The sequence below is a fragment of the Oreochromis aureus genome, linkage group 3, assembly GCF_013358895.1.
Source record: "Oreochromis aureus strain Israel breed Guangdong linkage group 3, ZZ_aureus, whole genome shotgun sequence".
NCBI classification, from domain to species: domain Eukaryota; kingdom Metazoa; phylum Chordata; class Actinopteri; order Cichliformes; family Cichlidae; genus Oreochromis; species Oreochromis aureus.
The window spans coordinates 46279427-46291427 of record NC_052944.1 but is presented as its reverse complement, the minus strand read 5'-3'; the positions used below and the strand labels follow the sequence as shown (position 1 = coordinate 46291427).

Sequence of the window (12001 nt, the reverse complement as noted above, 5' to 3'; positions counted from 1 at the left end):
TGCTATGAGTCCACTGATCTTTGCATCACTTCTCATCACACGAAGTGACTTGGACGAGATGATAAACAGACTCACATGCTTAAGATGTTGTCTAATCTTCATGGGCTCTCTTGTGTTTGTGTTAGTAGGGTTAATGCATGTTCTGCTTGTGTGTGTGATTTTGTATATGTTTCTTTTCGCAGTGTTTCAGATTCCTTCACAATCTTCCACTTAAGCAGTCAGTTCTCTTTTCCCCAGGTTTACTAACCCAAATTTTGATTTCCCACATTAAACAACAGCTTTCCTCTGTGTCCTTACTTACTCTCACTCTGTTGTCCTCTCCCACTTCAACGGTCCAATAGCCGGCAGTTCTTCTTCAGCTTTGTCCTGTGTTCCACTGTCTCTTCTTGCCATCTTGCTCGAAAGTGGCAAATGTCAAACTCAACAGTCTCCTCAGTTCTCCTCAAACGTCCTTTTCACATGCACAGTGAACTTTGCAGCTTGTTGGAAACACAGTGTCATTCATCCAATCAGTCAGGATGATGGGTTTGCTTTTCTTCTCCACTGCTGTTTGTCCACACTGCTGCTGCTTGCTGGGACTCTTTGCTCAGGACTTTGCTGCTGTCTCTTTATCTGCCATGTTATTGCTCTTGGAACTGCATTCCTTGTCTTCAGGGAGGAGTGAGAGCTCACTTGTGAGGATGAGGGACACATGGAGCTGTAAATAAGTTAGCCAGAAATTGGCCTGAATGTTTCCAATGATGTTAAACTATAACTTTTGTCCGACCGCTGCATATGGGAAATTGATCCGGGTCTGCTCCTCACCTGCAAGTGACACACTGAGACATTTTGATCATTATTCTCACTGCTTAACCAACACACAGAACTCTCCTTTCTTAAAAGCAGAAAATGAGATTGTAGTTGTTCTTGGCTAATAAACACAAAACCTTTTCCTATGATTTTCATCTACAATGTAGATTTTGTCCCTTTTCTACTTTATTTTTTTTTTTTTTTTTTTTACAATACAATAGCTGGTGACCTGCAGAATCACCGCTCTCACAATTAGAGACAATTACTTTTACACAGCGCATACACACACTGCGACGTCAGGCACATTCACACTCACTTTTTTCATCTGCATAAATAAATCATATGGCTGATGATATGTGCCATGGTGATCCATAAGTATGATCACAAGTTCATTTAGTTATTTTTCAACCCAACAAAGCAAATAAACCAAACATGATGCTGATGCTATGAACACTCTACACACATGAATCAAGATCCAGGAAAACTGCTGCGCATCTGAAAGAAGAAGCTGAACTCACGGATACGCTACATACTCGAGTTATCATAGTTCTGTTTTCTCTCTTTGATGAGTTCTCAGCCAGCTCCTGATCTGATAATGTGTAGCTTGCTCATCAGCTCAGAAGAGACCCATACGCAACCTCACACAGTGGTTGCGTGCTTTGCCCACAGTGGCAAAGACTTGGATAGTCGCACACAGTGACCACGCTTTATCGCACACAGTGATAAAGACTTACATTTTCATATTCAACTCAGCTTCTCCATCATTAGGTTTTCAGCTGTTTCACACAGGGTTCAGCATAACAGTTGTTTTCACAGGTGTGCTCTATATCTCACAATGGCTCATATTAGGATGACAGTTTTCAAACAGGTCAAGTGCCTCTATGCACGTAATTAGGTAAAATATTTATCTATTTTACTTCATCTCATATGTCATCATACTGTATTTGAGCAACCTTAAGCTTAATGCAGATTACTTCTAACAACTGGTTAAAGTAATGGTCTGGAGCACAGGCCATTGTTGATCAGGGAAATCATCTAAACATTTTGTGTCAGCAAGGAGTGGGGGAAAGCCATTCACCAGAGCATAGCTTAACTGCTGCTGATGTGGACTGGCCTTCTCCACACGCTCTTCAAGGCTGCTGTTTTCCTGAAAACTTCTAACATTTGAATCTCATCCGCGACCAGTTTACGCTCATAACAATTATGAGAATATAAATGGCTCGCGCTGCCGGGAGTAAATTCTTGCATGACTGTGTCATCTCCCTGTGAGGCAGTCTTACTTGCTCGGGAACCCATGATAACAACAACCGTGTCACAGACCATGCCTGCTCCGCAGTCATTAACACAAACACAGCAACACTCTTCTGGGACCCTAACCCAGTCGCGCGACTCAAAACCCAGTGAAGGGACGCTCGGGACACAAACCCAGGGCGATTTCAAAACCGGACACTCACCGGACGCTTGGGCCCTTGGGCGATTTTACCAAAAACCTCTCTCGGGACCCTAACCCAGTTCTGGGACACTAACCCAGTCAACTCTTCCAACTTACTCGGCGTTGCTTAGCGTGTAATATCAGCCTCAGATCCCGCCGATCGTCATTCGTCGGGGAGAGAAAACGGACAGCTAATCCACCGGCCCGATGACAAATTCTCACGTCTCGCTGACGTCAGGGTTCTCTCCTCGGTGAATGCCGACTCCAGGGATCCGGCTCGAAGGACCAATTAATGATAGGTTCTTGTGCTTAAACCTATTCGCTGGAACGTTAAAGGCAATGTAATAACACAGCAAGCAAGACACGAAGTAGGCAAAGTTCTTTGGGTTACTCATGCATGAGGGAGGCCTGCCTGGAGTCAAGTGTCGTTCCACCTACTTGACCTCCATCAGACTCTCAGCCAGGTTCCCCATAGCACTCCTTTTATTGAGGTTACTTGAATATGCATAGGGTCATTAACATATGATGTATACATACACACAAAGGGTACCTTGCCTGTGGTTTTGCAAAGTGTGTGTGTGTGTGTGTGTGTGTGTGTGTGTGTGTGTGTGTGTGTGTGTGTGTGTGTGTGTGTGAATTGCTAACCAAAAGGGTCACACAGCAGGAACAACATCCTAGGTCATAAAGAGGGTAACCTCCCACACCCAATCTATGGTTCACCTAGATAACACAGTGAAGCCATACAAAGGGCAGGAAGTTTTACCACATCAAACAGACCTTCACAAGGATGTTGCCTGTGATAAACACTACAGCCCCCACTCAGAACCTCGAGAATCTGGGGAGGGAGAACAAAAGAATTCCTTTCAACACACAGTTAAAGTACAAATGGTAAGAATAAAAATGACAAACATTTAACAATTCACTCTAACATACATGAACAGGACTGTCTTTTTTTTAAAAACAATATGTTTATTGAGTTTTATATTACAGAACAAGCAAAGAATAATAGTACAGTTAACATAAGATTTATATTAAACAACACAGTCCCCAAAATATATATATATATATATATGTATGTATATTTTAAAGACTGTCTTTAATGTGCTTATGTTTAAGCTCAAATCACTTTGATGTTTGAAGGCTTGCAGTAACATGAAATATTAACGTTCCTCAAATGTGTTAAAGCAAGAGCAACAAATCTGTTTTTTTAAATGTAAGAAGTAGAAAGTAGACATTTGTTTAAAAATGTAGGGAGTAAAAGTGAAACAATGTCAGAAAAATAAATACTCAATTAAAGTAGAGATACCTGAAAACTGTACACATTTGACTATGGTTCCTTTTTGACTAAATCTTTTATTGTTGAGAACAAAGTACAAATAGATTATAGTTTTTAAATGGAGGTAATAACTGCGTCCAAGGTTCAAACTGCACCTCTTTCAGTACTTTGCACGAACATGAGTCTCATACCTGCTCCCGTCAAGCCACAGTCACTGACACTGAGAGGAGAAATGGCACAGAAAGGAGTTCAGCTGGACCGAGAAACCTTCTCTTGTTCCATCTGTTTGGATCTACTGAAGGATCCGGTGACTATTCCCTGTGGACACAGCTACTGCATGAACTGTATTAAAACCCACTTTGATGAAGAGGACAGGAAGGGAATCCACAGCTGCCCTCAGTGCAGGAAGACGTTCACACCGAGGCCTGTCCTGGAGAAAAACATCATGTTAGCAGCTTTAGTGGAGCAGCTGAAGAAGACTGGACTCCAAGCTGCTCCAGCTGATCACTGCTATGCTGGACCTGAAGATGTGGCCTGTGATGTCTGCACTGGGAGGAAGCTGAAAGCCATCAAGTCCTGTTTATTCTGTCTGGCCTCTTACTGTGAGAAATACCTCCAACCTCACTATGATGCAGCTCCATTAAAGAAACACAAGCTGGTGGCCCCCTCCAAGAAGCTCCAGGAGAACATCTGCTCTCGTCATGATGAGGTGATGAAGATTTTCTGTCGTACTGATCAGCAGAGTATCTGTTATCTCTGCACAATGGATGAACATAAAGGCCATGAAACAGTCCCAGCTGCAGCAGAAAGGACTGAGAAGCAGAAGGAGCTCGAGGTGAGACGACTAAACATCCAGCAGAGAATCCAGGAGCGAGAGCAAGATGTGAAGCTGCTTCAACAGGAGGTGGAGGCCATCAATGGCTCTGCTGATAAAGCAGTGGAGGACAGTGAGAAGATGTTCACTGAGCTGATCCGTCTCATCCAGAAAAGAAGCTCTGATGTGAAGCAGCAGGTCAGATCCCAGCAGGAAACTGAAGTGAGTCGAGTCAAAGAGCTTCGGGAGAAGCTGGAGCAGGAGATCGCTGAGCTGAAGAGGAAAGACGGCGAGCTGGAGCAGCTCTCACACACAGAGGATCACAACCAGTTTCTACACAACTACCCCTCACTGTCAGCACTCAGTGAGTCTACACACTCATCCAGCATCAATATTCGTCCTCTGAGGTACTTTGAGGATGTGACAGCAGCTGTGTCAGAGACCAGAGATAAACTACAGGATATTCTGAGAGAGGAATGGACAAACATCTCACTGACAGTCACTGAAGTGGATGTTTTACTGTCACCACCAGAGCCAAAGACCAGAGCTGAATTCTTAAAATATTCACGTGAAATCACACTGGATCCAAACACAGCACACACATGGCTATTGTTATCTAATGGGAACAGAAAAGCAACAAGAATGAAACAACCACAGCATTATGCTAATCATCCAGACAGATTCACGGGATGTAAACAAGTCCTGAGTAGAGAGAGTCTGACTGAACGTTGTTACTGGGAGGTGGAGTGGAGAGGGAAAGAAGTTTATGTCGCAGTTGCGTACAAGAATATCATCAGACACGGTATCTCAAATGAAGCTGGATTTGGATACAATGACAATTCTTGGGCACTATATTGTAACATAAACAAATATAACGTTTGGCCCTTAAAAGGCCACATTGTCCTCTCAGGTCCTCGGTCCTCCAGAGTAGGAGTGTACCTGGATCACAGAACAGGTATTCTGTCTTTTTACTGCGTCTCTGAAACCATGACTCTCCTCCACTCTCCAGACCACATTCACTCAGCTGCTCTATGCTGGACTTTGGCTTTATTACTCTGATGGAGACACTGCAGAGTTGATTAAAGTCAAATAGAGAAGACAGGTTCATGTTGATCCCTGACCATTATATCTACTTGTGTAGTTTCTAAATGAGGCTTTACATTTTAGAAGCTGAGAAGTTCAGTGGTCCATTGATGTGTGAAAATAATATTGCACTGATTCAAACTGTACTTACATTTATATACCTTACATCAATATAAATCTGAATTTGTTCTTATGGCTGATAATCATGTGAGTTTAAATGATACTACTCTTCATATTCAGCATGTTTGAAATCTTTCATCAGTCTGGTTAGTGGTTTTATTCTGTAGTTGCTGTAGTGGGTTGTCAAATGCAACAATATATTGGAGCTGCAGTGATTCATCAGTTAGTCAATGATTAGAGAATTGATTGTTTTAAAATGTAACAAAAAAATGAATCCTTGAGGTTTTTGACCTTATATTATTGTTATTATTGTATCTACAGTGATGACATTTAATGACATTTTTCAGATGTAAAGTTTGATCACACTCGATCATTTATACATGTAAATATAAAACTAAATAACACAGGCCTGTATATTGTGGAGGATAGACATGTTTCATTGCCCTGAGCTGTGTCACAATAATGAAGTGAACACATTTATAGCCAGTGTTCAAGATGATGGATAGAAATGAAAATCATGGAGCATTTATACATTTTTAGGTCTGTTTCTTACAGCAGATACAGCATTTACATGAACTCACTGGCCTTTTTCCACTGAACGCTCTCTTCTTCATCACCTCATCTTCCTAAAAAGTGGATCTACCAACAGTTTATTTCTTTGTTATTGTGATTAAAATGTCAAACAAATATAATTTCCACTTTTTGTGTGACAGAGGCAGGATTTTCTCTGTCCTGCATGTGGAGAAATCTGCTGTTAAATCAGAACATTAACAGGTTTCAGGTTGTATTCAAACACATATTACTGTGTATCATGTGTCAGCAGGCATGTGTTAACAGGGATTATAAGACACTTTAGTGACTTTAATGCATATTTATATGTTTAACATATTTCTGTTTGTTCACTTATAAACACATGTGATTTATATCTGTTTATCGTTGACCTTGTAATTAGTTCCCACAGTGAATTCATCATGTAAATCTCTAATAAAGTGGGAACAATGACCAGCTTGTCACACAGTTTGTTATCCTTGTATACAGTCTCTGCTGCTGTGTGCTGTGCTGCACTCACTCAGAGATAAGAGTACATGTACAGTTATCCCACTGACACAGAGAGGAGAAAAATACTTGGCTTCATTTAGAAAATCTGAGCTACGGATTAAAACAACAACAAATATGTAAATGAATCATATTCAAGCACCTAATTTGAACTGTTTTATTCCCCACATACATACTTAATATGGAACAATAAGAACATCCATTATAATGTCTTGTTATCATACAAAGAATTTCTGGACAAATTCAAAATATCCATAAAACCAAAAGAATCTGCTGTAGTTTTTGATGCTGTACCAAAAAGTGTCCTCATACTGTTACCAAACTCTGCTGTTGATGATTTAGCCTTCAGTTTAGAAGAATTTATGACAGCTTTATATATTTGTGGCACTGATGTGTTGAAAGAGAAATGTTCAAAGAACCATATTAGCAATACAATTAGTTCTGTTACTGTCTCTCCTTCTAAACACTGCTGCTCTTCCTTATGTAATGACATACAGCAGGAGAATGCATGAAGGACCTGTGATAAAAAAAAATGTATCAATAACAAGGTTAAGGAAATGTCTTTCAAAATTTTGAACATTAGATATGTGTTTGCGTGAGATTTGTAAAGTTTTGTAAAATAAAACAAAAGAAAAAAACACAGTCTGCAATCATGTGACCACACAACAACAAACCACAGCAGAGCTGTGAGGTGAGAGGGCAAGATGGTAATACCTGTAAATGATTTTTTCACCTTACAAACTTGAGTTTCTTCATGCAAACAACGGAAGAAGGCCTTCTTTGTTGGAGCCAGGGACTTCATTGAGAAACTCCTTTGTCTTTTTGTCAACTTTTCATTTTTTTTCTGATTTATGCAAGTTATATCAGCACTGCAAGTTTTCAGTAGACTTTAAACAAAATGGAAGTAATATCATTAATATTTCAGGTAAAGTGACAATTTACTGGTTTTCTCTTATTGTTTGACACATTCCTAAGGTGATGCAAAACACTTTTATACAGTCACCAACCTTCAATCTTTAAGTGAGTTTATTGTTATATTGTTCATTTTGTTTCCATCACTTTATTCGTTAGATGTGAGATGATTCATGATCAGCTAAAGAGAAAGCCAGGTTTTTACTTTGCAAAAACTATAAGGCAATGTGGCAGGGTGTGGTTGGTGGCTCGGCTGCAGGGGAGGAGTGGAGCAGGATTCAGTGTGTAAGGGGAGGCTGGTCTTTGCAGCCGGCGAGCATCATTTAATCATTCTTCCCTATTTCAGTAGCAGCCAGGGCCAGAGAGGAGAGATCTGATTGGTGCTGTTGCAGCTGGAGGCGCTGACAGCAGAGAGCAGAGAGCAGAGCACTGCAAACTGCAGAAGTGCGCACACGTATAATAAAAGTCTGTCGGGAGATAATCTTTGGATGTCATGGTCCTGGGCCATTTGACCCAGTGTTTTGATTTTTTGTGCATTTTTGGTCTTTCTGTATTATTTTTTGGTTCACTTGTACTCTATATTTATTCTATGGTTCCGAGGTTGTTCTGTTTAGTATTGTTTATTAGATTTCCCCTCGTGTCTTTCCCCTCTGTGTCTCCCTCTGTGTGTCTGTGTTTATATTGTTGTGTGAGTTTGTGTGCCTTGTTTCCCCTTGTGTTTTATTCTATCTTGTTTTCCCACCACGTCATGCCTGCCTCTCTCCCTCGTGCTCCTCCGTGTTCTCTTTCCCCCTCCAGTCTGCGTCTCTGTGCACTTCCTGTTTTACTTTGATTGTCTCTGTCAGTGTCCGTCATGTTGTTTGCTCTTCCCCTGTCTCATTATGGTTATCCGTGTCAGCTGTTGTCCTCGTGTGTCCTCATGTCCCTGTTATCCTGATCTATGTATTTATGTACCCGTCTCCCTCAGTTCCATGTACTTTTTTTTATACCTTTATAAATGCAAAAGTAACTTTAGGAATTCAATCAATAATCCCCAAATAGACTGTTTTCCACAAAGAAAATCTAAAGATTCACACACTGAACTTCACAATTTATGTTTGCAGCTGAACTGTTGGGATATTTCGAGACTTAAAAACTCAAAACAAATCCAGTTTATTTGGAATAACAAAGGACTTAACAGATAAAGTGGCAGATGTTAAAATAAAACTATCACTGTTTACTGATCATAGGACACCAGTCAATAAGACACTTTCCAAACTGCCTGAAATTATATGATATGCTTTTGAATAATGAACTCTTCAAAAAGAAATTATAGAAATTATCAGCAGTTATTAGATAAATGCTAAAGAAGAAAATGTTTATGGTAAGCACTGGGAATATATAAAATGTTACGGTACTGGGTCAGTGACACAGTGTTAATGTGTTTTCTGGTTTTATTAATATTTTAATTTTAATAATATTGATTTTGTGTCATTTGTGGGTTTGGTTCTTAATTGTTTTCTCTTTATGTTATATTTATATTTTCTAGTCTTTAGTTTCCTGGCACTGCGCCTTCCCTGTGCTCCACGTTTCTCGTTTAGTTACTCTTGCCTCCATCTCCATGTTTGTCATGATTCCTGTTTTATTTTGATAGTCCCGTGTCCTGTGTTTAGTGTATTCAGTCCATGTCTCGTTATGTCAGATTTGTTGCAGCTGTGTTTCCCTCCTATTGCTCATCCACTCGTTACCTTCTGTGTATTTAGTCCTCTGTCTTTTTCTGCCTGTTGTGGGATTGTCTTGGTTTTTCTGCTCATAGGTCCAGGTTGGCATTTTCCAGGTTTCAATAGTTTAGTCTTTGTCTCCCGTTGCTTTTAGTTTATTTTGTTCAGCCCAAAATAAAGACTTGCTCTTGTTAAAACTCAGTTCTGTGTCCATAGTCTGCATTTGCTCCACACTTTTGCTCCACTTCACACAGTCTGCCCGTACAGACCATGACACAAAGTTTCAAATTCATCAAGCTGCAGTTAAGAGAGGAAGGAATTACCCAAAGAAAAGAGTCTTAAACCAAACAAAACTCTAATATAAATCATTTGTATTCATGAACATGATGTGCTCTCTCAGACGGATATCAAAAAGTTAACTGAACTAGAATCTAAATTAGATCATATTTATCAGGATTTGGCTCAGGGTGCTTATGTTCACTCTTGACATAAATGGAGCATTTATGCAAAGTACAGTTAGTCATGTACAAGTGCACCATGTAAGTGAACTGCTTTTCTGTAAGAGTTGGAAGAAGTGTATAAATGAAACTGGCAGCACTGCCTCAGCAAGCAGTTGCATAAACATTCACTATGTATGCTTTTTTTGCTTCCTTGCAAGTAAATAAATGAGTTGGAACTCACTACTCTGTTTCACTTTGTAAGAGAACTTTTCTAACAGTGGGTAATGTGTAATTTTCAGGATTTAATTCCAAAAATTAAAAATAGATTTGATTTGTGGCTAATGAGAGATAAATCACAGTTTCTCAGATATGACAGTTTTAAAATAAACGGTGAGATCTTTTTGTTTGAAAACAGAAGAAGTTGGGAAATCTTTTAGAAATTTCATTTCATGAATGTAAGATTTGGCCAAAAATAATGACTGAAGAAAGAAAATAATAAGTTATGTTCTCAAAGTACAATTTCTTTGAAGTATACATTTAATCTACTTGGAAATCATTCCAAAACAGTGTCACATTTACACTCTGGACAAATAAATGTTCTACAATTTCCACCATGCAGTTACAAAAACAACATTTGTCTTTAATATTAAGGAGTTATATACTAATAACAGAGTTTAATGGGTAACATTTATGTATCATTTTAAATGATGATGATAAGTGATTAAAATGATAAATCATTATCTTTTTAAAAAGCTGTTTCACAAGTAATGTGATTTCCTGAGGTCAAAAGGTAAATGATAGGGTGGGGCCTATGAGTTCACCTACACCCGTTTTTACACCTTTGCTTGTGTAATTAGGTAGAGGATCAATAGTGGGTCCATGTCTCTCTTGGGGGAGACTCCTACAGGGCTTAAATCTGGGACTCTCCATCATTTGACCCTAGAACTGAAGAAGTTTCTCGGATGAGAGATGAGAGGTGAAACGTCTTCTAGCAACTTAAAGAAGTCCAGACACTTTTCTTTCCAAGCTCCTTAGACTCTACCATAAAAGCTAATGCCTTTTATACTGATGGCTGGCTCAGAACCTAGCCTACCAGTAAGAAGAGGTAAGGACGAGTGGGACAGCCCTCCCCTCTTAACCTCAAATCTGGTTGATAAGGCAGTTTCACAGAGCTATTGTTGCCTTTGTATAAAGTTTTAATTATTTTGATGAAAAAAAGTTATCTTTTTTTTTTTTTAAGTAGGGTGTCAAAGATAAGGATGTGGAGAATTTCATGAAATGGCTTTTGAAAATCTAAAAATAAAACCATGGGCCTGCCATCAAGTAGTTCTTGATTATAATCATTGTAGAGTGGTGTGACTGACCTCCAGTTATCAATAAAGGATCTTTATGGCCAGACAGTTCTTCCTCATAGAAAGAAGAACTGGACATTGAAATAAAATGGCCTCATTAAAGACAGCAAGCACAAATGTAGTTGTTTGATTGGCAAATACTTTATATAATTCAGCTGTAATTCCATCATTTCCCAGCAATTTATTACTTCTTAGATTTTATACTTCACAGTATTTCATCTAAACAAATGTTTTAGAGCATTCTCTGCTGAATTAATTCAGCAATTAATTCCTGATTTAATTCAGGACATTGGAGCTTTCAAGGTGATTACTAGGATGGTAAAGAGTGGCTGTTATGTGCTGTGGGAGTGTCTGGGGGGTTTCCTGTTTGCGAGAGGAGTTCCAGATGTCCATCCTCTGGAGTGGAGTTTCCAGCATCTCACCTGCTCCTCATTCCAGGGCAATCAGCAGGAGGGTTTTCAAACCTGCACAATCTGCCATTCTTTGCTAGTTTGTCCTGCTACTTTATGGTGCATGCTCATCTGTCCCATGTTTAACATTGCCTCTGTGTTTGTAGTTCCATCAGATTCACCTCCTGTCTTGCTACTCTTCAGCACTGGTCCTGTGCAGTTCAACTACTACAGTCCGTCTACAAACCGAAGTTATCATACTCACCCTGCTCAATTGCCTGGCTTCCTGCCCATTGTGACTTTCTTGGATTTCCCTTCTGGACTTCCTGGAACTGGACCATCTCCCATCACTGTGCTCACCCCACAGGACACTCTCACAGCCACCACCTCCAGGGTTAATAAGTCTTTACCTGCAAGTGAGCACACCCCACTGCTATACCTACTCACCTCTAGCCATTCTCTTGTCTTCCTGCCCAGTAATCTCTCTCTCCTCTGTTACATAGTTTCCCATTACTTCAGTCTGCTTGTTTCCCCTGTGTTCAAACGTTCTTCGTCCTCAACCTTCCTCGGCTCCAGGTCTCCTGTTCACGTTTTTTCAAATTGAAGCTATTCTATTTTGAGTTTGCATTTTTTGTAAA

At 39.8% G+C, this 12001-nt stretch overlaps 1 protein-coding gene across 1 annotated transcript; it reads left to right on the top strand.

Annotated features, from left to right (window-relative positions):
* Nucleotides 1–3712: 3712 nt before the first annotated feature.
* Nucleotides 3713–6443, top strand: LOC120439418 (tripartite motif-containing protein 16-like). Its single transcript, XM_039610379.1, has one exon. The coding sequence runs from the start codon at nt 3730–3732 to the stop codon at nt 5368–5370; it is 1641 nt and encodes a 546-aa protein (XP_039466313.1). The 5' UTR covers nt 3713–3729; the 3' UTR covers nt 5371–6443.
* The last annotated feature ends 5558 nt before the right edge of the window (nt 6444–12001 follow it).

Bases quoted from the DNA above. Each gene is read 5' to 3' on its own strand.
- LOC120439418 (XM_039610379.1), top strand. From the start codon at position 3,730: ATGGCACAGAAAGGAGTTCAGCTGGACCGAGAAACCTTCTCTTGTTCC.